This window comes from Leptodactylus fuscus, chromosome 2 (genome assembly GCF_031893055.1).
Source record: "Leptodactylus fuscus isolate aLepFus1 chromosome 2, aLepFus1.hap2, whole genome shotgun sequence".
NCBI lineage: Eukaryota > Metazoa > Chordata > Amphibia > Anura > Leptodactylidae > Leptodactylus > Leptodactylus fuscus.
In genome coordinates, this window is record NC_134266.1 from 22,758,129 (window position 1) to 22,783,122 (window position 24,994).

Consider the following 24,994-nt stretch of genomic DNA (forward strand, 5'->3'; position numbering starts at 1 on the left):
TATCGGGCCTCCAGAAGTGTCAGTCTCCTCCAGGTCGGGATATCTGGATGTCAGTTTCGTTGGGCCCTTTGTAGGGTTTGATAAGGGGTCACTAAAGGAGAAATATGGGGAGTTTATCTACAAGGTGCTGTACTGGAAGGAGTCTGAGCCTGCACATGTAAGTAATGTGTGATTAATCCTCTATGACCATGCCGGGATTGTATTCAGTGTAGTCACCGCCGGTAGTGACTGCTCAGCTGTATTATTGGTGCAGTCATCTCATTATTATCAGAAGGTGGGATTACAATAAAAGATAACACCTCTATAACACAGGATCCACCAATCACAATAGGTGAAGGTCACAGTTCAGCTCCTCCTCTTTGGACACTGACACAGGTCACAGAGCATGCCCACAACACTCCACCATAGAAGTTAATGAGTCTCTTTCTGCCCACTTTTGTTTCTTGACATTCTTTTTGTTATTTTTTTTTGCCACATCTTCTTATTGTCTTCACATTTTTTTAGGTTTTAGTTGTAACTACATCACAATCCACAATTATTCTGCATGACTTAGAGACGTGGACCGAGTATTGTTTGATGGTCCAAATCTACGTGCCTGACTATGACAAAGATGGCGAGTCCAGCCCTGTCATCTGTAAGCAAACCACATATGACAGTAAGCACTTCTAAAACTAAACACAATATAACAAAGCTATAAACACCGCTATACCCAGAACGGCCTGATGAAGAAAGTTCTGACCCAGTGGGGCATACTTATCAATACTGTCAAACTTTGCACACTCCTGTTCGTAGATGTAGACACATTTATAAATCTGTTCTACAGACCTTCATAAATCACACTAAAATTCTGTCTCACTTTCCCAAGTGCCAAAAGTCTGGATTATTTTTCAGATGTGTCTCTGTAGCGCACAAAAATGATCTGCAAATACATCCGCATCACTGTTCCCTTGCACACCCTTTCCTTGGCTTTATTTTACTTGCTGCTCCTTGTATCACTGTTATTTACTTGCAGTGAATCTGAGGACAAACTACATTTCCCATGATTCATCTGCTTGCTCTCACTCTCTGTGTACCCCACCTTCTTCACTATCCCCTACAATGAAATCACTCCCAAATCCAAGGTCACATACCCCCCCTCCTCTGCAAAAGCTGTAGCTGCCTGTGAGGTCCTACAAGCAGTGGTGAGCCAGTTGCAGTTGTTACCTCCCCAGACCCTCCTTCTTGTGCCTGAAAATTTCAACCATGTCTCCTGCCACATAAGAGACAACAAAATATTGGACTTGTTCTTTGCCAATGTAAGGGAGGCATATAACTTATCAGCCCTACCACCCCTGGGAAGATCGGATCACAGCCTGGTGCATCTGCGACCTGTGTACAAGCCACTTGTACGTAGAGAACCAGCTGTAACTTGAACGTTGAGGATTTGGTCCAAGGAGTGTGGTGAGGCTCTGAGGGACTTTTTTTTTACACAACTGCATGGGAAGAGCTGCAGGGCTCCTATGACGAGGACTTGGAAGGTCTCACACACTGCATTGATAGATAGATAGATAGATAGATAGATAGATAGATAGATAGATAGATAGATAGATAATGACGTTTGTGATTCTCCCCAGTATTTTGGAAGGACATTAACCTCTTCCAAATTTAGGCTCTCCTAACATTCCTTCTAGTCTAATTTTACTATTTCTATAGTCCCACATATTCAGCACTAGCTGGTACCCGCGACTTCGTCTGCGGTGATTGTAGAAGTGGGTATATACAGGCGGGGGTAAGGTTTTCGTAGTGTGTATAAGGGATGGGATATGAAATGTAACTTTGTATCTTGTTGTTTCTGTAATTCAGAGAATACGTGAGACTTTTGTGTTGGAGTTACTTTGTATTTGAGCTGCTATATATACGGTGTTGTGAGAAACTTTACATAGTGACTTTGGGACAGAAGTATTTGAAGTTAACCCTTTCCCGCCAATGGCATTTTTTGATTTTCGTTTTTGACACCCCTCCTTCTAAACCCCATAACTTTTTTATTTCTCCGCTCCCAGAGCCATAAGAGGTCTTAATTTTTCCTGGGACAAATTTTTCTTCATGATGCCACCATTAATTATTCTATATAATGTACTGGGAAGCAGGGAAAAAATTCAGAATGGGGTGGATTTGAAGAAAAAATGCATTTCTGTGACTTTCTTACGGGCTTTGGTTTTACGGCGTTCACTGTGCAACCAAAATGACATGTCCCCCGTATTCTGTGTTTCGTTCCGATTCCGGGGATACCAAATTTATATGGTTTTATTTACATTTTGACCCCTTAAAAAAAAATCCAAAACTGTGTTAAAAAATTATTTTTTGAAAACTTGCCATATTCCGACAGCCGTAACTTTTTTATACTTGCGTGTACGGGGATGTATAGGGCGTCTTTTTTTGCGGGAACGGGTGTACTTTGTAGTTCTACCATTTTTAGGAAATGTTATTGCTTTGATCACTTTTTATTCAAATTTTTAGCAGAATCAAAACAGTGAAAAAATGGCAGTTTGGCACTTGTGACCATTTTTCCCGCTACGGCGTTTACCGAACAGGAAAAATATTTGTATAACTTTGTAGAGCGGGCGATTTAGGACGCGCGGATACCTAACAACATGTATGTATTTCACAGTTTTTAACTACTTTTATATGTGTTCTAGGGAAAGGGGGGTGATTTGAATTTTTAATCCTTTTTATTTATTTTTTTTATATTTTTTTTACTTTTTTTAAACTTTTTTTTTTGCATTTATTAGACCGCCTAGGGGCATTGACATGGGTGGGTGGTGTCGCGGATTGTCAGAGTGGTGGGGGCAAACATGGCTGCTCCGGAGCGTTAAAGAGAGCCTCCTGGAGTATCGTTAAGGTGAGGGGCAAAGTGGTAAAGTATATGTATATGAGACTGTGTGGGGTTAGGGGCGAGGCTGTAGAGGGCAATATGAATTTTGTGGCTTGCTATGGTCCAAAGTGTGTGAGATTGCAGAGATGGTGGTGTGAGTTTGGGTTTTGTGGGGGTCCTGGCACAAACGTATGTGCGCTATTGTGACGAAAAGTAGCCTATTGTTTAATCGAGTGTAATAACTATGTTTGTGGAAAATTTCAGCCAAATCGGTGGAGCGTTTTTTGCGTGATTGACCGCCAAACATCCGAACATCCAAAGGGTCCTGGGAAAAACGTATGTGCGCTATTGTGACGAAAAGTAGCCTATTGCGCAATCGAGTGTAGGGACTATGTTTGTGGAAAATTTCAGCCAAATCGGGGTCCAAAGTGTGTGAGATTGCAGAGATAGTGGTGTGAGTTTGGGTTTTGTGGGGGTCCTGGGAAAAACGTATGTGCGCTATTGTGACAAAAAGTAGCCTATTGTTTAATCGGGTGTATTAACTATGTTTGTGGAAAATTTCAGCCAAATCGGTGGAACGGTTTTTCCGTGATTGAGGAACAAACATCCGAACATGCAAACATCCAAACACACAAACCCACAAACTCACAAACTTTCACATTTATAATAGTAATAGGATTAAGTGATGGTATATATGTATACTGCACATCTGTATCTGTATACTGTACATCACATTCGCTATGTATTACTGTCTGAATTTCAATCATCTGAGTTCTGATTTGAACGTTTCTGAAATTCTTCAGGGGAGGATCAGTAGCAATGTCAGGAATTATTATTACACTTAGAGAGTAGTTGAGCCTTGGAACAAACTTCCAGCAGATGTAGTTTGGAAATCTCCAGTAAGTGAATGTATACAGGTCTGGGATATTCACATGTCTATGCCAAGATATAATCTGTGTTCTGTGTTCAATCTTCTATGTTTCTAACATGGTACTGACACTAACCTTCTGCACCATTTCTAGGCCGGATGCCGTCATGGAAAATAGTGGCGCTGTTTATTGGATCCATGGCCCTGTCAACCGTCTTCATCCTTCTTTTGACCCTTATCATAATAAAGGTATATAATATGATACGCTATATATCCTTTCCGTCTAATTCCTTCCCACAACCTCTAATAAAGGGTCATTATGTGCTCCATGTGTATCATACGGCGCGTGCCATGGATAACTTGAATGCAGTTTCGGCTTGTCTGGTCTTGTGTTATCCTGTTTAGCTTTAGGATATTATTAATAAATCCCCCCAACACTATTTAGGAGGGGTAGTGACCTTTTATCACCTTCATAAACTCCAACTATTTGCATCTTTAATAGCCCCCTCTCCACTGATTCTGGCGTAGTTAGAATTTTTTCTCTAGCCCGCACCGTTCCTGAGCAATCATTTCTATTAGTTTCAGCACCCAATATGCTAAGTAGCCTCTGTACCGTCAGGTGGGAGGTCCTAAACTATCTTTCCTAGTCCACCTGACAGTATAGAGCCTAGGAAATGGTAGCTCAGGAATGGTGGGGGCTAGAGAAAAAATGCCAACTGCACCGAAATCAGTGAAGCAGCGGCCATTGAAGGATCCAAAGAGTTGGAAGTGATGAAAGGTTCACTTTAAAGCTTATCTACACATCAGAGGAGTAACTTTTTTTTTTCTCCACAGTTTACTAAAACAGGAAAACAACGGAATAAAGAACAAAGCAAAAAATGAACATACACCAAGAGTGCAACAGAATGATCTATAGATGATAGAACTTGGGTCTTCTTTTTTTCAATCTTGAGTATATTAACATTTTCAGAAAAAAAAACAAAGGTATAAAAATAAACTAAAACATCTTCTAAATTGACGTAAAAAGGAGAAGCAATTGGGGTGGGCAAGGTAAAGGGGAAGAGGCAAAGAAGGCAAGGCGGACCACAGTCCCATCATTCTTTGTGGTGGGTGGGGGGGGATAAACCACTCATGTCCCTCTGGATTGTAACTACAATATACTGTATATACTTGAGTATATGCCGACCCGAATATAAGCCGAGGCCCCTAATTTTACCACAAAAAAACTGGGAAAACTTATTGACTCAAGTTTAAGCCGAGGGGGGAAATGCAGCAGCTGCTGCGTTTTTTTCACTATTTTATGGGAGATTCTATACATTATTATTGCGGCTGGTCATAGACCCCCCCTTCCCAAATACATGGACCCAATACATTGATCGCGATCTACCGGTCGATCGCGAAGGTCGTATGGGTCGATCGCGGGATGCATCCAGGGATCCCCGGTGTCTGCTTGTTCACAGTGCAGGCTGAGAGTCGACTCTCAGCCTGCGCTGTGAACAAGCACTCCGAACACTTGCAGGCCGGGCAGCAGCAGCTCCGGGGGATGACGCGCTCCCCACTCTTAGGGATGGAGGGAGCCGGGGGGGCTGCTTCTTCACAGCGCAGGCTGAGAGTCATCTCCGGACACTGGCAGGTGGGGCTGCCACAGCCCCAGCCTTACAGTGTCCAGAGATAACTCTCAGCCTGCGCTGTGAAAAAGCAGACACCGGGGATCCCTGGGCGGCCACAGAACGCCGCTGTCTCCTGCTGTCACGCTCCGCGTCGACCCTGCCCACAAGCCGGCCCCGCACACAGACACGCCCCACCCTGCCCGCAGGCCCATGCCGGCCCCGCCCACAGACCCGCCCTGGCACCGCCCACAAGAAGTGGGTAGTAGAACTTTTGCCTTAATCAGTTTAGGAAGTAGCTCACATGCTGAAAAAGTGTGAACACCCCTGGTCTATGGGGTCCATGCGCTTTAACTGCACTTTGCTGCTCCTCAACACTCTCCTCCTGCTACTCATGGACTTGGTGACTCTCCTTTAATGGTTCCCCCTGAAACGAGCATTTTTCCCATAGACTATAATGAGATTCGATATTCGATCAAGTAGTTGAATATTGAGGCTCTACTTGAAACGAATATTGAATCTCGAATATTTCACTACTCGCTCATCTCTAGTGATGACCAATGCTTTATCCAGCATGATGGAGACCAAGTCACAAGGTGAAAGTCAGAACTACAGTAAGTGGCTCGGGGAACAAAATATTGGAATTCGATTTTGGAGGCCCACCCTCCAACAACACCTATAATATAGACCATAGTATCCCTCAGGGCAGCAAATCTAGAAGGCGATAACCTCCAATGAGTGGCACAGCTGCCAAAGAGAGTCTCTTCTGTAGTGTCCTGTCTGCTTCTACTTGACTCTGGTAGTGTAATTGAATTACACCAGGGGGCGTCTTGTTTTTTTGGGGGTTTTTTTTAATTGTGTTTCTTAACCCTTATGTAATAATAAAGCTGTATAAAATGTCACTCCCAGTTTTTTATTCTATTGTGTCAACTTACTGTAACACGCCGCGGTTACATAATGCTTACTTATTGCACTATCCTTCAGCAATAGTGGTGCTAGAGGAGGGATTGTATACTTATGATCTGTCTAGAATTTGGTGGGGCTGTCTCAATTTTTGGTAACAATCCCAGCAAATTCTGGAACATTGTGGCCTGAAAAATGGTGGAATTTATGTTTGTTAGACTTTGCCACCCTGCTAAAATACCCCTTTAATCATCTATCTATCTATGTACAGTATGTGTCCGTCATTGCCATGTTATTTTGTATCATGAATGTCGGATTCATTTTCATATGCAAATCTGATTCTGCACAACTATAATAAGGTTCATTTACATATCTGCAAACTGTCTCTTCTACCAGAGGTCACTATATTTGCATGCAGTTCCGGCATTCAGATAAATCTATAACATTTCACCTTTGAAATCATCTTATGTTGGGGGAGAGTCAGGAGGCCCCAAGCATATTAGCCAGCGGGGCCCCTTGGAATTGGTGGGTTATGTCTATATACAATGTATAAGGCCAGTGTAAGGTTTGTGTTTGGTTAAGGCTCCGTTTCCACAGAGTAACGCGCCGCTCATTCTGACATGTAAACACGTGTCAGAGTGAGGTGCTTCAAAACAGATCCCATTGACTTCAATGGGTGCCAGCTTACGCGCACTACACATTGAAATCAATGGGTTAAACAGGTGTGTGTGTGTGCGTGTGCGTGCGTGCGTGCGTGCGTGCGTGCGTGCGCGCGCCAGCCTTAGACTTCACATTAAAATTGAGAGAGAGAGCGTCCCTTCAGTGCTCTGGTACAGCTGCTGTCTAGGACACGCCCCCTTCTCTCCCTGCCCACCAATCACAGGTGAGCCTCTCACTGCACAGGATAAGGGTTCCCTGGACCTGCTGCTACATGTGAGGAGGAGCTCCTGCCGTCTGCAGCCCTGAGGAGGAGAGGAGGAGAGGAAGCAAAGTGAAAGTAAACACAACACCAGGTACGTGTGTGTTACTGACTATTCCTATTACTCTCAGGCATTTGGGGTTATTAATTTAGTCCATGTGCCTCACATTAATAACCGTTAACCCCATCATGTCCCTCACATTAACCCTGTGTGGCTCACATAAGGGTTACTGATATGTGAGACATATGGGGGTACTAATGAAGGACCTTTATACTGAAGATGTTCACTTATTACCTCCATATGTCTCACATATCAGTGTCCCTTATGTAAAGCACACAGGGGGTTAATGTGAGGGACATGATGGGGTTAACTGCTATTAATATGAGGCACATTGAGTTGTAACCTGCAATGCACATGACCAGACTCTTTATCTACAACTGCGGATAAAGTACAGACCTATATATTTCAATTCACCCATATATACAGCCATTCTTTTTGTGGCTCTGTATCTGGGCCAAATTGAAGAGCTGAAAACTATGGAGCAGGTCCTATATGTGCCCTATACATCCCCTATATGTGTCCTATACATCCCCTATATCTGTCCTATACATCCCCTATATCTGTCCTATACATCCCCTATATGTGTCCTATACATCCCCTATATCTGTCCTATACATCCCCTATATCTGTCCTATACCTACCCTATATCTGTCCTATACATCCCCTATATGTGTCCTATACATCCCCTATATCTGTCCTATACATCCCCTATATCTGTCCTATACCTACCCTATATCTGTCCTATACATCCCCTATATCTGTCCTATACATCCCCTATATCTGTCCTATACATCCCCTATATCTGTCCTATACATCACCTATATCTGTCCTATACATCCCCTATATCTGTCTGCATTTGCAGCCTTGTCAATTCATTTTAAATGTATAGGTCAGTGAAAACCACGTGTGCCATTTGTATGCAGGAGGCCTAAGGCTGAGGCCCCACATTGCAGAAATGCAGCATTTTTGTTGCAGATTTTGATGCGGTTTATTTCAACCAAAGCTAAAAATGGCTACAGAAGGAGTGGGAAATATATAGGGATCTTCTTATACGTTTCCCTTCTGCTCAATCCACTCCTGGTTTAGGCTCAGAAAAACACAGCAAAATATGTAACAAAAAAAGCTGTGTTCCAACAACGTGGAGGCCTTAGGCTAAAGCCCCACGTTGCAGAAACAGCTTTTTTTCGTTGCAGATTTTGCTGTTTTTTTTGAGCCGAAGCCAGGAGTAGATTGAGCAGGAGGGAGACATATAAGAAGCTTCCTATATATTTCCCATTCGTTTTCTAGCCATTCTTGGCTTTGACGGAAAGAAAACCGCAGCCAAATCTGCAATAAAAAAGCTGCATTTTTGTAATGTGTGGCCTCGGCCTTAGGGTGATTCTATTGGGTGGTGACACTGTAACTAGATGCAATTATAGCCAAATCCAGTTCCTGGGCACCAGTGCGGCCACTTTGTTGAAAGTGTGACACCCATTAATTCCTGGCTGGGGTTTTGCTGTTACTGCACCGCCAGGAACTAAAAGTGACAAATTAATCTGCGTTTCACTTAGGGAGCGTTCACACTACCGTCGGTGTCCGACAGCTAGTGTCCGCTGCTAATGTCCGTTCAGAATCTTGTGCAGACATTAGCATCGGACACTAGCTGTGTCTGTGACATTTTGCATTGATTTAAGTGGACATCGGGTGCGTTCGTTTACTGTCCGTGGGTGTCCTTAAGTGTCCGTTCCCAAAGATGTCCGACTTTTCAAGCGGACAGAAAAACCTACATGTCGGGTTTTGCTGTCCGCTTGAAAAGTCGGACATCTTTGTGAACGGACGGTTAAGGACAGGCACGGACAGTAAAAGAACGCACCCGGTGTCCGTTTAAATCAATGCAAAATGTCACGGACACAGCTAGAGTCCAATACTAATATCCGCACAAGATTTTGAACGGACATTAGCAGCGGACACTAGCTGTCGGACACCGACGGTAGTGTGAACGCTCCCTTACAGAAAACTGAAGTTACTAACGGCCAAGGACTGGATGGAGCATACAGATACATTGTGTGTCAGATCTTTACAGGTATGACCTCACTCTGCTCCCAGTCACATACATTACCACTAATTGTGGGTTACACATGTACTTACATTGCTTCTAAAGGAAAAGAACATGTGTATCCAGGCAAATAGTGGTAAGAGCATGTGGCTGGGAGCGCAGTATGACAGCACCCCTATGTTGTGGTTTGTGCTATATGACTTTAGTGTAGGTGTCGTCAGCTTTACAATTATTGCCCGGCACTCCGAGGACCTCATCTTTGATTTTTTAATTTAAATCGGCACGCCGAACAGAAAAGGTTGCCTACCCCTGGTCTAGTAGGTCGAACCACTAACACAATAGTAGTCCGGCTGAGGACACCCATAATTGAAGGATACTATGATCTATTTCCTAGGGATTGTTGGAGTGTGGACCTAGAGCAGCGCCGCACCTCCCATGAGGCGACCTGAAGTGACCGCTTCAGGCGGCGCTATGCCGGGGCCCCTGGGGAGGGCGGCATTTTTGCTGACCTAAGCCAGTCCAGGACAAGCTGTCCTGGACTGGCTTATCGTCACCGTTTCTGCAGCCTGACACGGGAAGCGAGCGGTGTATTGGGGCGGCCCTGCTGGACGCAGCGCTGCTCCAGTGGCCGCCCCTCACACTCAGGCAGAGAGCAGGTCCTCTCCCTGCCTGCTCTCTGCCTGCGAATGCCGCTCGCTCTGCTCGGCCCTGCCCCTTTCCGCTCGACCCGCCCCTTTCTTGTGACCCCGCCCTCTCAGCTCTGCCCCTCCTGGGGGGGGGCGGCTTTCTGATGTCCGCTTCAGGTGGCAGAAAGCCCAGGTTCACCCCTGACCTAGAGTAATGTTATCTGGTGGGCCCAAAGAACCTCAGTCCGATTCTGCAGATATCCGTGTTTGTCCATCAGCTATATCATGTATATGGTCTCTCTACGTCTGTCCTACTGTCGTAACTTTTTTCATGTCATGTTATTTTAGTCTATTGTAAAGTAGAGACTTTGAGATTTCCTAGGTCTCCTCATCACTTCTGAGTCCATATTCTTCGGGACATCTTCTTCTGGGACTGATGACACACTGCCATGAAAGACGTCAACTGTGTTTCAAGAGTTTGTCCCGTAGCCGGACAGTAGAGCTTATGTCACCATAAAATTGTCCACCTACAATCTGACCTTTAAGGGACATTCCCAGAAAAATTCTTTGCCTTTAACTCGGTATCATTAAATATGTATGGCCAGTCTGTACCAGCCGATATGGACTGCAGATGTGTATGCCCTGTAGTCTTTAACCAGGTGATTATTTGTTCAATAGTAGGTCAACTATCAACCTAGTTCTATCTTATGTGTACAGTACTGTGCATAAGTTTTAGACAGGCATGGACAAAAATGCTGCAATGTACGAATGCATTAAGAAATAGAAGGGTTTATAGTTTATAATTGGCAATTATCAAAATGAAAAGAGAAATATAAATCCCATCAATATTTGATGCGACCTTTGCCCTTTGGCGTCCTGGAAGTGATGATATGGCCCTCACAGATATAACCCTGATCTCAACATCATCCAGTCTGTCTAGGATGACATGAAGAGACAGACAGACTGGAGCAAGCAACATCCACAGAAGATCTGAGCTTAGTTCTCCAAGATGGCGGGAACAACCTCCCTGCCGAGTCCTGCCAAAAACTGTCTGCAAGTACCGAGAAGAACTGATGGAAGGGAAAGAGCAAAGGTCACACCAAATATTGATGGGATTTACATTTGCTTCAGTTTGTTAATTGAGAAAAGTACACTATTAACCCTTCTATTTCTGAAAACTTTCTTACCTTGCAGAATTTTCCCCGCACCTGCCTAAAACCTTTGCTCAGTATTGTATGGCTGCCACCTTTACAGGGCATGTGCTCCAGCTGCTCAGTGCCAGTGGCGGTGACAACAAACCAGTTTGTCTCGGCCAGGACATTTAGACACAGGGTTTAGGGTATTGCACCGAATCTTTGCCCTGGGTGAAAGAAAGTCTAGCTATTAGGGTTGAGCAATTGGGATCGGAAAAGATCGGATTCCGATCGGCGATCGAGCAAATTTCACGATCGGCGGGAAAATTATTGGAAATCGGATTTTTGAAATCTCAAGATCAGCTCAACCCTAAAAGTGACTTTTCCCATAGAGAAGCATTGACTAAGGTTGAGCGATTGGGATCGAAATAAATCTGATTCCGATTGGCGATAGAGTAAATTTTCACGATCGTGATCGGCTGGAAAATGATGGGAAGTTGGATTTTAGAATCGATCCTGAAATCTCAAGCTCATCCCTACTAGCTATGGCTCTTGCATTGGTTGTGTACCCCAAGAGGGTGAAACCAAAAAGGTCCGTGTCCCTTTCTCTCTAATGGCCTCATAGCAGTCGTAGGTTCTGCCTCTATCGCACGTAGACCTTGCTGGAAAGTAGGAAGAACCCAAACACGTGCAAGGACCTCTTTGTCCAGGATGGCTATATATCACTATGAGACTTCTCCATGCTCTCGCCTAGGCTTGCACAACCTGTGGGCTGCTTGCACAGGAGCTTGCAGCAGCCGTCAGCAGTCTCCTCCCTCTTATGACTTGCTTTGTAGTATTTTCCTGTAACTGTGTACATTCCCCATAGCTGAAAAATGAGGAAGTCAACGAGTGTCATGACGAAGGGTGTTAATCCATAATGTGACACCCTGGCCGCCCGCTGGACCCCACACCATGGATTATTACTATGGGCTCCTTATCTTTATCTGCTGCTGGATCCCTGGTAAGTTGATTATTATTACTACATGGCACGCACCTACATGAGGGCGCATTACCTGTCACGTAGACTGCGCTTCAGTCATGCGGTGGCTACAGGGGACATATGACGGGCTGTCCCTTTGTAGGAAATGCACTAGATTTCAGCCTCGTCCACCTTACATGAGCATAAAGAGGGAGTTACTAAGAGAAATGCAGGAAAATATGCGACAAATAGCGCTAAAAATGAATATTTATGTTGTGTGGCATATTGATTATGTACTTTTGATGCTTTCGCAAGTTTCTAAAAGTTGGTAAGAGTTGTAAAGTGCGCTAAGTTAACCATAAAGTATGCGAAATTGTGATACATTTGGTGCAGCTTCGACCTTGGTTATTACATTGTTTATTATTAGGTTTGTGAAATGATAGAAAAAGCAAAAAAATTATAATTTTTAAAAAATTCTGCCGGTGTAGGCTAGGTTTAAGATTGTATTAAAGGGGGATTCTGACACCAAGTTACACCCCAATTTAAGGAACTTACTGCTGAGACCTCTGCCAATCAGAGGGGGCGTTCACACTTGCGCCTGGTGTCTGGTGTGTGCATTCCGCCGGGTTTCCGTCTTCAGCCCCGGCGAAACTTGTATGGTACATGCAGGACTTTGTGTCAGGCAGGCAGTAGGCGAACACCGGCGGTCACCTTTACAAACCCATTCAAGTGAATGGGTTTTAAAGATGACCTGGGGGTTTCCGTACCCTGTCCAGTTTCACCGGGGCTGAAGATGGAAACCTGGCGCAATGCACACACCGGACACTGGGCGCAAGTGAGAACGAAGCATAATGAAGAATTTGGCACTCAAGGTTGAACGGAGGCGGTTTTTGATAATGCACTCCTCCGATCCATTGGGCTACCTGTACTCTGTCATCAGTAGCCATATTGATTGGAAGCAGTGAAGTCCCTTTACAACCACCGATCAGTGGGTGCCCCACTAGTCAGACTCCTACTGATCATCAAGTCGGGCCCTATTCTGTAGATAAGAGGTAACTTCTTATGGCCGGAGTACCCCTAACAAATGTATTGCCCTGTTTAACAAGAGGTGGTCTTCTTAAAATTAACCTTGAACATGAAACCCCCTGGCCACGGTGTAAAACCAGTACTAGGGACACCCCAACAATCAGGCAAACTACAACCCCCCAAATTACTATCCCCGTCTATACCCTACCTACATACGTTGAAATCGCCATTTTCGTCTCTAGAAAAGCTGCACGTACCCGCTAACCTAGCTTTCCTAGAAACAGATATGAATTTTTTTTAAAAAAAGAACGACAAGAAAGAGTTAAATTCTTTTGTTATAATTTTACGCCCATTTTCTAGGATCAAAATAGATTTTAAAAACCAGTTACGACATAAATTGCCGCAAGTGGTATTTTTGTATAATCTATGCTGCTTTCCCGACAAGAGAGTGTGGGCATGGGGTGTGTATGGGGTGAGGCCGCCGCCCACGCTGATTTATCATAATTTATGCCTAAAAAACGGCATAAATGAGGTTGGGTGTTGTGTGCCGGCCTATATTTAATACCAGGCACAGCGTTGCCTTGGCACAGATACGGCGCACCCTCCGCTGGCACTGAGGGTATGGAGACTGGCGTTAAAAATACCGCTCTTCATAGATAGTCATTTCAGCAAACTTTTGGCATGTCCTAGTGACATAATATACATGTTTACAGGTGGAGCCCGGATTCTAAGGCCTTGCGATGCAGAAACGAGGGTCTGAATTTCCTAATAGAGCTTCGTGTTCCCTCACATCTGGTTGGGTGTCATCAGGGGGTCATAGAGGACAATGGGGCAGATTTATTAAATTTGTCTAAAAGCGAAACTGTCCCAGAAGATGGAAACCTGTAGTCATTTTTCAAAACCATTCATTTGAATGGGTTTGGAAAGTGTCCGGCCGTGAGCGTTTTGTGCTCTCTGCTGCGAAACTGTTTTGTTTTTTTTTTGTCCTGCACGTCCGACGTTGTGTCCGGTTAAAAAAAAACAAAAACATTTCGCCACGGTGAGCACAAAACGCTCACAGGCACTCACGGCCGGACACTGTCTGCCAGGTTTGTCGGAAACCTGAAAACGTAGTTCGGGCGCAGGTGTGAACCCGCCCTAAGAAAGAGACGTAACCTCCAGCTGTAAGAGCCCTGCCGCGTCACCCCATAGATAGTCCCGTATCTTTTATCTTGAGAGGTTTTCATCTCTTTCAAGCTACATTGCAGTAACCCAGAGGTACGGAGTAGATTTCCTAAATATCCCATCTACTTCAATTATCAATGAGGTTTATCAAAACCAAAAACTAATTTAGTAAAAAAACAGCAAAAAACATTCACCAGTAGTAATGACGACGACACAATGCTTCCTGTGCATACGTAATGGATGTGGTTTTTCCAGGAACCAAGGCATTAGTAATCTTCAGAGGTCTATACCGGACATGTAGACGTCCACTTATTTAAAAAAAAAAAAAAAAAACACATATAAAACTCAGAGCTGTTTTAATAAATTGGTGGTCCCAGTGCAAAGATTTCATAAGTGGACCCCCATCACTACCACATAGAAATACCTGACCTGCACAAATGATAATGCTCCCTCAATGGCCCCCCACGTAGTATAATGCTCCTCAGGGGCTCTCACAAAGTGTAATAGCTCCCTAGAAGCCCCATACAATATTTGTGTACAATAGGTTGCCCCCAGAAATTCTTGCCCCCACCATTTCATACCCCCCCCCCTCAGGTTACCCCCACATAAAATCACATATATATATATATATATATATATATATATATATATATATATATATATATTCCAAATTAGTAATAATAAAAACATAACTTATCCAGCAAAAAACAAGTCCTCATATACAATTGTTGCCACATTCAATGTGACATTTCACACATTACGTAAGCAGTCGCTAATCGCTTTAACCTGATTTTTTTCCGTAGCTTTTAATGACTTTTGTTCCAAGTTATCACCGTGCAGCGAGTTATCAGATTCAAGTTGAACGCGGCTTCTTGTCCCTATCATAGATGTGACCCCCATAGTTACACCAGTGCAAAAATCATAGTTATTGGTTAACCTTTGTCCCTGTGGGAAGTAAAGTGTGATGGTTATGGCTACGGAGACATTCCTGCATAGCTTGTGTTGTCAGACTCAGTTCACACGGATCATGAAGGGCAAGTAAACAACAGCGATAAGATGATATAGTTTACGCCTCAGCAAAACAAGAGCTGACTTAGGGGATAACTATAGGGTTTGAAAAACATGGCTGCTTACTTCCAAAAACAGTGCCACACCTGTTCAAAGGTTGGGTCTGGTATTGCAGCTCAGCTTCATTGAACCTACGGTATAGACGTACATGCCTTATATGCCTTTTTACAGCAGTCACTCATAGGCTTCATTCCTCTGTAACATCTGCCTGTGTTATGGCACACGTGTCGGTGCCCGGCATGGGTCTGTCCACCACAAAAAAAAGTTATAAAAAGCGATTAAATGGCTCTAATAAAAACATCAGGTCTTCCAATAATAAAAAAGAGCCCTGGCACCCTTAGTTGGCAGAAAAAAAAAATTGTGAGCAGTGGCATAACTAAGTTGGATTCCGTTCATAAGGTGTCTGTTTAAAAAAAAACAAAAAACAAAAAAAAAAAACGGATGCCTATCATAACAGACACAAAGGGACAGTAACTGATGGCTATCAGTTACTGTCTGTTATAAGTCCGTTGCCCATAGACTTCAATGTTAAAAAAATAATGGACACTTGCTGTCCGTTTTTTCAAACAGACAGAAAAGTCCTGCACGTAGGATTTTTTGTCTGCTTGAAAAAATGGACAAGGGTGTAAACGGACACAACATAAAATCTCATTGAAATGAATGGAAATTTCAGAAGAACCAGCTAGTGTCCATTGCTAAAATCTTGTACGGACACTGCTGACAGGATCCAACGGTAGTGTGAACGCCCCCTAAAGACATTGGACAGCATCTGTGTTATAATCACCATGTGCCTGTAATAATAGTGCTTGGCTGATGGAGTCTGGTGTGAAAAGTGAAGGGGTCCCAACACAGTATAATATGCTCCACAGTGGCCTCACACAGTATAATACACTTCTCAGTGGTCCCCCCCCAGTACAATGTGCTCCATGGTGGCCCCACACAGTGTAATATGCTCCATAGTGGCCCCACACAGTATAATACACTTCTCAGTGTTCCCCCCACAGTACAATATGCTCCATGGTGGCCCCACACAGTATAATATGCTCCACAGTGCCCCCCCCCCGCACACACAATATAATATACTCCACAGTGGCCCCCACACAGGACAATATGCTCCACAGTGGACCCCACACATTATAATATGCTTCACAGTGGCCCACACACAGTATAATATGCTTCACAGTGGCCCGCACACAGTATAATATACTTCACAGTGACCCACACACAGTATAATATGCTCCACAGTGGCCCTTTTCACCACAGTGGCCCCAACTAACTTGTAGTTTTAGGTGGCCCCCACCAAGGCTGACTCTTCCAATATTCCATTCGTCAGGCATGGCTTAGTAATGCCCCTGGTGGTCACTATGTATATAGGTAGTAGTGTATATTTGGTTGCCTTTGCACTTTCTTTGACAGTTTTGAAAAGCCTAATGGAAAAGGACATGAGACTAAGACAAGTCCTAAAATGCAGCAATTTCTTTGCACAAAATATTTCTATAAACTAATCCGATCATGAAAGGGTTAAGGAAGATGAAACTGTTTAACGTATCTTGTAGAGTTTCACCAAATATATTATTCCATGTACACCATTCTGAGACATTTAGCACATTTTGATACATTTTGGGTATAAATCCATTGTATTTTTGATAAGTAATACATAATATGTTTGTATGACAGGCTCCGGGGCTCCTCCAGCTCCCATTAATGTCACCATGGATTCCTTCAACTTCAGGAATACTTTGCGATGGAGTCGGCCGGCTGACCTGACTGGTGACGTGACCTACACCGTACAGTATAGAATGTAGGTGACCTTGTAGTTTCTGTCTGTCATCTATTTATCTATCATCTATCTACCGTATATCTATTTATCATCTATCTCATATCATCTATCTATCTATCTCCTATCTATCTATCTATCTATCTATCTATCTATCTATCTATCTATCTATCTATCTATCTATCTCCTATCTATCTATCTATCTATCTCCTATCTATCTATCTATCTATCTATCTATCTATCTCCTATCTATCTCCTATCTATCTATCTATCTATCTATCTATCTATCTATCTATCTATCTATCTATCTCCTATCTATCTATCTATCTATCTATCTATCATCTATCTATCTATCTATCTATCTATCTATCTATCTCATATCTATCTATCTATCATCTATCTATCTATCTATCTATCTATCTCCTATCTATCTATCTATCTATCTATCTATCTATCTATCTATCTCCTATCTATCTATCTATCATCTATCTATCTATCTATCTATCTATCTATCTATCTATCTATCTCATATCTATCTATCTATCATCTATCTATCTATCTATCTATCTATCTATCTATCTATCTATCTCCTATCTATCTCCTATCTATCTATCTATCTATCTATCTATCTATCTATCTATCTATCTATCTATCTCCTATCTATCTCCTATCTATCTATCTCATATCTATCTATCTATCTATCTATCTATCTATCTATCTATCTCCTATCTATCTATCTATCTATCTATCTATCTATCTATCTCATATCTATCTTTTAGAATTCTAAATTTTATTGGCAATTTTTATAAACAGGCAAGAACAAACATCAGGGCCAACAATCGCCCAAAGATGTAAGGAAACAAATAAGACAGATTAGACAAAACAAGATAACACAAATGTAAACAATAAACACCTAAGGACACAGAACCACCAGGGAGGATCCCCGGAGGAACCAGTGAGGGTAAAATTAGAAGAGTAGAAGGAGAGAGAGAGAAAGAAGGGAAAAAAAAAGGGCGGGTGGGAGGGGGCAGGGTTGGGAGGCGATCTATCTACCCATTTATTATCTATCTATCTATCTATCTATCTATCCATAGACTGTAAGCCCTCGCGGGCAGGGCCCTCTACCCCACTGTGTCAGCCGATCGCTGTTAGTATTATATTTACCTGTATATTTTGTGTATCGTATGTAAAACCCCAAATATAAAGCACCATGGAATTAATACTGCTATATAAATAATAATAATAATAATAATAATAATTAATAATAAATATAAAAATCTATCTATCTATCTATCTATCTATCTATCTATCTATCTATATCCTATCTGTCTATCTATCTATCTATCTATCTCCTATCTGTCTATCTATCTATCTATCTATCTATCTATCTATCTATCTATCTATCTATCTATCTCCTATCTATCTCCTATCTATCTATGTATCTATCTCCTATCTATCTATCTCCTATCTATCTATCTATCTATCTATCTATCTATCTATCTATCATCTCCTATCTATCTATCTATCTATCTATCTATCTATCTATCTATCTCCTATCTGTCTATCTATCTATCTATCTATCTCCTATCTATCTATCTATCTATCTATCTATCTATCTATCTATCTATCTATCTATCTCCTATCTATCTATCTATCTCCTATCTATCTATCTCCTATCTATCTATCTATCTATCTATCTATCTATCTATCTATCTATCTATCTCAGTATTATTTGCATGTACTTCTTTGCTAATCTTCTATTAAATATATAATATCTACTATGACATTATCTATTAGATATAATGGTTTCACCCCCTGTGTCCTGTATGTTACTTTTGCCTCTGGATACTGCACATAATGTGAATATGTCCTTGTTTTCCAGGGATGTCAGCTCTACCACATATCACTATAAGACTATATGTATAACCCGTGAGCAGCGGTGCGAGGCCTCCAGTATTACATACAGGTCTTATGTGCGGGTCAGTTCACAGCAAAATGGTACTGAATCTGACTGGGTGACCCTTCTTTTTGATCCTAATATACAGAGTAAGTGACTAACTGTTTATTATACATCCGCCCAGATAGCCGCCCCTTAACCTGACTCATAGCTGATAAATGATGGAATCGCCTCTCCTGAGCCAGTCTGATAGCAAATAGGGGGCCCTAGGAAAAAAGCAAAGCAGCCCCCTTTATATGCACAGTGCAGTGTTTCTGATATTTTAGCAAACATAATACCGCCATATACTGTCCAGATAATACTGCCCTATACACTGCATACATAAGGCATTCAGTTATGATCTGGGTCTCATTCAACAGTTTTCCTGGCAATATAATTGATGGCGTAACCTTAGGAGAAGTGATCAATATAAACCAGCAAGGGTCTGACACTGAGGACCCCGCTGTATGAGCGCTGCAGCATCTTCAGTATACACCTCGAAGCCCTGTTTTTCATTTAGTTTGGATCATAGGTGTGTAACTTTTGAGTGCAGCTGGTACTTTTTGTTCTACAGATAGATAATCTACCATTCTAGAATATTCTATTGATATATCTGTTTTCCATCCAGCCATTATCGGGCCTCCAGAAGTGTCAGTCTCCTCCAGGTCGGGATATCTGGATGTCAGTTTCGTTGGGCCCTTTGTAGGGTTTGATAAGGGGTCACTAAAGGAGAAATATGGGGAGTTTATCTACAAGGTGCTGTACTGGAAGGAGTCTGAGCCTGCACATGTAAGTAATGTGTGATTAATCCTCTATAACCATGCTGGGATTGTATTCAATGTAGTCACCGCCGGTAGTGACTGCTCAGCTGTATTATTGGTGCAGTCATCTCATTATTATCAGAAGGTGGGATTACAATGAAAGCTAACACCTCTATAACACAGGATCCACCAATCACAATAGGTGATGGTCACGCAGTTTAGCTCCTCCTCCCTGCACAGGTCACAGAGCATGCCCACAACACTCCACCATAGAAGTTTACCTGTTGTTCCCTGTCGTCCCTACCAGCGGCACAATGTGGGGTATTTCTTGCCCCTGTGTGCTGGTAGGACAGGCGGAATTTTAATTAGCCATGTATTAATTTCACATGGCTTGTTCCCTTTAAGAGGGCACAGATACCTCCCCCCTGTGCGTTTTTTTCTGTCCTGTGTAAAGGATCGGACAGGTGGGGAGGACTCTGTGTCCTCCTAAAGAGAAAGAGTAAAGAAGAAGTTTCAGGTACTTACCTGTTCAGACCTGTTCAGGTGTCTTCAATGATGCACTCTGCCCCTTTGGACTTCTGTGTCGGTCCTGCAAAGATAATAGGTAAGATTAAGGTTACCTATTTTACCCACCTCCCTCACGCGATCCTTCTACCTTTCCCCGGCATCCAGTCCTGCTGGGCTTTGGGAGCCGCGCGCAGCCAGTCGGCGTGTTCGCGCGGCTCCATGAGGGGAACTTCCGGTTTCGCGGAACCTTTCCTCTGCGTAGGAGGGTTCCGGCCAGTCGTTTGGTAATGTAACACCGGCAACTTCCGGTTTTTGGCTTTCGCCGCTCCGGGACCACGCGAACAGCAGCGTTGGACACTGGAGGTCCTCAGGAGCTTAAGGTACGTGCCAAAGTAGTTGGCTCAAGGGGGGAGCGTGACTTGAAGGGCTAGGAGTCTTATGAAGGGCAAAAGGAACGGAGCTCTTTTGACTAAGGCCACGCCCCTTCCGGATATGGGGCTGTAAAAGGAGGCAGGTTGCATCCCTCATTGCCTGCTAGTCTAATCCCTAGCTGGTTTCTGCGCTGTGGCTTGTGGTTTCCGCTTCAAAACTGCATTTATTCTACTGCAAACTCTGCTGAAGGTTGGTAAGTGGTCTACAGAAGCTGGGTGAGTCTCCTCATATGGTTCCTTGAATGTACTCCTCTGATGTTTCATATTCCATGCTTAGGTATCGCTGAAAACTAGTTTCTATTTGTCATGTCTTCCTCTTCTACCCCTCCCGGGGATCAAGTGAGACGGAAGAGGTCTTCTAAAAGGAGACACCTGGCTTGCATTGATTGTGACGTTCCACTACCTGATGGTAGGTGCGGTTTTTTCGTCTGCTAATTCTCCCAATGGTGGGAGTATCCTGAATGTCATTGTTTTGCCTTTAGGCTATGACTGGTCACGCTGCCAGCAATGCAGGGGACCTCTGCGGGAGGAACCCGTTACCAGTGATATGGTAGCATGGGTCAAGGAGTACATGGTGAGTACGGTTGCCGCAAAGAGGGGAAGGGTCCCCCCGGCTTCTAAGTATCCTTGTGTTTTTTGCAGGATGATTCTTTAAAGGATATCCGTACTTCACTGGCTCAGCTCACCAAGAAGCAGCGCGTGGAAAGGCGTTCTGCTTCACTGCCCTCCCTGGAGCGCCTCCAGGTGGAGGATGTGTCCATATCATCGGACGATCAGTCCTCCTGTACCAGCAGACCAATTTTCCATCGGGAGAAGACTAATAGACTGCTGAAGGCCATCCGGTCGTGGGACCAGGTTGGCGAGGGGGAAGCCTCTGCGTCCACCTCTGGGAAGCGGAGGGTTTTCCAAGTGGACGCCTCCATGGCCAGCCTAATGGAACAAGAATGGAAGCAGCCGGAGAAGGCTTACGTCACCACCAGAGCTTTCAAAGCAGTATATCCGATTGATCCCTCCCAACTGGATCGCTGGGGTCCGCCACCCAAGGTGGATTTAGCCATCTCTAAGCTTTCCCGTCGCACTGTCGTGCCCATCGATGACGGGTCAAATCTTCAGGATTTGCTTGATAGGAGAGTGGATTCAACGCTCAAGAAGGCGTATTCGTCTGCTTCAGCCCAGGTGACGGTGGGCATCGCCTCAACGGAAGTAGCTGATAAGCTTCAAGCCCGGCTGGACCGCCTGGAACGGGATATCGACTCCGGGGTTAACAGGGACGACATCCTGGCATCCATGGGGGAGATCCGTCTCGCTACGGATTTCCTGAGAGAATCGGCAAGACAGCAGGTGAAGCTGGCTTCCAAGGCCATGGCCCTCAATACCGCCGCCAGGAGGCCCTTGTGGCTCAAACCTTGGCGGGCTGATGTCGCCTCCAAGTTTTCTTTGTGTTCCCTCCCCTTTCAACCTGGAAAGGTTTTCGGCCAAGGGCTGGACGATCTGATGGAGGGATTGGCTGATGGTAGAGGGAGATCACTACCACAAGCAACCAGAGAAAGAAGGCCTCCCCCTTCTAGGGGTCGAGGCTCCACGTCTCAATACAGGCCTCAACAGGGAAGCCAGAGACGCCCCAGATACCGTCCGAAGGGGGCGGGTCGCGGGATCCCCAAGGAGGACCCTAAGAAGAAGGGGTTTTGAGGAGACGCCGCTCTCTGTGACCAGCTCTCCCGTAGGAGGGCGCCTTTCGAATTTCCTTGTGGCATGGCATCTTCACATTCTGGACCCATGGGTCCTTCAAGTTGTTCAGCGAGGATACGCAATAGAGTTCTCCCATCCTCCGGTGGATCGTTTCATCACTACGCGGGTCTTACCAGCCCTACAACAAGACTGCCTGGAGGCTTCCGTCGCAGAATATCTCTCAAAGGGGGCCCTGGAAAGGGTCCCTCCTCCCGAAGTGGGTCAAGGAGTTTATTCACCCGTGTTCTTGGTTCCAAAGTCCACAGGAGGGTGGCGGATGATTATAGATCTTCGGTTCCTCAACCTCTTCATAAAGGAAAAACCTTTCAGGATGGAGTCCATAGACTCAGTAACCAGTTTCCTATTGCGCGACGAGGTCATGGTCACCCTGGACCTAAAGGATGCCTACTTACATATCCCCATCTTCCCGCCACACAGGAAATATCTACGTATAGCCGTTCTTATGGCTGGTCACAGAGAGCACCTACAGTTCACTGCTCTGCCATTCGGCATATCGTCAGCTCCGTATGTATTCACCAAGATGGTCGCACCAGTTGCCGCCGCTCTCAGACTTCAAGGCCTTTTCGTGGTTCCCTACCTCGACGACTGGCTTATAAAAGCTCAGTCTACTTCAATTCTCCATCACCACCTCCAGATAGCCATCGCCTTCCTCCAGGAGTTAGGTTGGCTGATCAATTGGGAGAAGTCAGAAATAGTGCCATCCACCCGGAAGAAATTCCTGGGGTTTGTTCTGGATTCCCAGAGCATGCAGATTTTCCTATCTCGTCCAAGGCGAGCAAAAATAGAAGCTTCGGTTCGGGGCCTTCTCAGGTCCCGATGGATCACCATTCGCACCGCCATGCGGGTCCTAGGCCTGATGTCTTCTTCAGCCAAGGCGGTCCCTTGGGCTTTATGGCACTTGCGTCCCCTTCAGATGGAAGTGTTGAGAGCCTGGAACGGATCTCCACGGGGACTGCACAGGAAGATCTGCCTTTCTCCCGGTACCCGTCTTTCCCTCAGATGGTGGAGACACCTGAAAGACGGAAGGTCCTCGGTTCAACCTCGTTGGACCCTGTTGACAACAGATGCGTCCCATTCGGGATGGGGAGCCCACCTGGATGGCAGGACTGTCCAGGGTCTGTGGAGGAATCCAGAGGTAGGAACCTCCAACCTGAAGGAGCTAAAAGCAGTTTATCTGGCGCTGAAGTACTTCGCCCCCTTTCTCGAAGGGAAGGCAGTCAAGGTCCGGTCAGACAATATGACGACGGTAATATACTTGAACAAACAGGGCGGCACCAGGGTTCCAGCCCTACTGAAAGAGGCGAACTTGATCTTCACGTGGGCAGAGAAGAATCTGACCCACCTATCCGCTGTTCACATCAAGGGCTCCCTGAACATAGTAGCGGATCAGTTGAGTCGGGGTATCCCTGTATCAGGAGAATGGTCTCTCAATCAAGACATATTCCATCAGATTGTCCAAACATGGGGCCTTCCGGATGTCGACCTCATGGCAACCCGACTCAACGCCAAGGTGGAAACCTTCTGCTCTCTGTACCAGGAGGACAATGCCTTGGCAGTGGATGCCCTGTCCATCCCATGGAGGTTCAGGCTGATATACATCTTCCCTCCAGTTTCCATCATACCCAAGGTATTGATGAAAATCAGACAGGACCAAGTCTCGGGAATTGCCATAATCCCTTTCTGGCCGAAAAGGACTTGGTTTGCCCAGCTCATGTGGATGAGTCAAGGCAGGTATTGGAGGCTTCCCCCCCTCCCAGATCTGGTGACACAAGGAGAGCTGAGACACCACGATCTGAGGAGATTCAATCTGACAGCCTGGAGGTTGACCAGTCCCTATTAAGGAATAGAGGACTGTCTCAAGGCGTCCTAAGGACTTTAGCCAGCGCCAGAGCCACCTCGACCAATAAGAATTACCGTAGGATCGGTAATATTTTCCAGGCTTGGTGCACGGAACACGAAGTGGACTCCTCCGATCCCCCTGTGAGGGCGATCCTGGATTTCCTTCAGGACGGCCTAGACAGAGGGCTTGCAGCTTCTACCCTGAAGGTACATGTAGCCGCTTTGTCCGCCTATCTGGGGAGGCGGTTGTCTCAGGATCCTTTAGTGAGCGCCTTTATCAAAGGGGCAACTAGGCTGAGACCAGCAGTTTCTGCTCCTGTCCACCAATGGGACCTCAGCAAGGTCCTAACGGCACTTTGTGTTGCTCCATTCGAACCTCTGGAGGAGGTGGATCTAAAGTGGCTGACCTATAAGGTATCTTTTCTCCTCACTATCACCTCGGCAAAAAGGGTAGGGGAGCTTCAAGCACTCTCATCGGAAGCTCCTTACATTGCCTTCTTTGAAGACCGTGTTCAGTTGAGATTTCTGCCAGGATTCAGGCCGAAAGTTTCTTCTAGGGCGAATGTGAGTCAGCTCATTTGCTTGCCAACCTTTTTTCCCGTGCCCACTTCCCCTGAGGAGGAGAAGTGGCATACCCTAGATTTAGTCCGGAACCTGCAGATTTACCTTCAGTGCACACGCGCTTTCAGGAGATCTGAGAACTTGTTAATAAATTATGTAGGGGGCCATAAAGGCCGCAAGGCTTCTAAGGCCACCATCTCTCGCTGGGTGA

The 24,994-nt window shown here is 44.8% G+C and overlaps 1 protein-coding gene across 2 annotated transcripts in view; it reads left to right on the forward strand.

The window, feature by feature from the left end:
• Positions 1 to 24,994, forward strand: part of LOC142193587 (interleukin-10 receptor subunit beta-like) — a 59,522-nt gene that overhangs the window by 5,756 nt on the left and 28,772 nt on the right. Inside the window, exons 1-4 of one of the 2 annotated variants that reach the window (XM_075262567.1) lie at positions 11,871 to 12,006; positions 16,900 to 17,023; positions 18,882 to 19,045; positions 19,564 to 19,724. In XM_075262567.1, the coding sequence (XP_075118668.1) occupies positions 11,958 to 12,006; positions 16,900 to 17,023; positions 18,882 to 19,045; positions 19,564 to 19,724 (498 nt within the window). In that variant the 5' untranslated portion in view covers positions 11,871 to 11,957. Of the gene's footprint in view, positions 1 to 11,870; positions 12,007 to 16,899; positions 17,024 to 18,881; positions 19,046 to 19,563; positions 19,725 to 24,994 lie in introns of those variants that run through there. The other variant, XM_075262569.1, reaches the window with a different exon arrangement.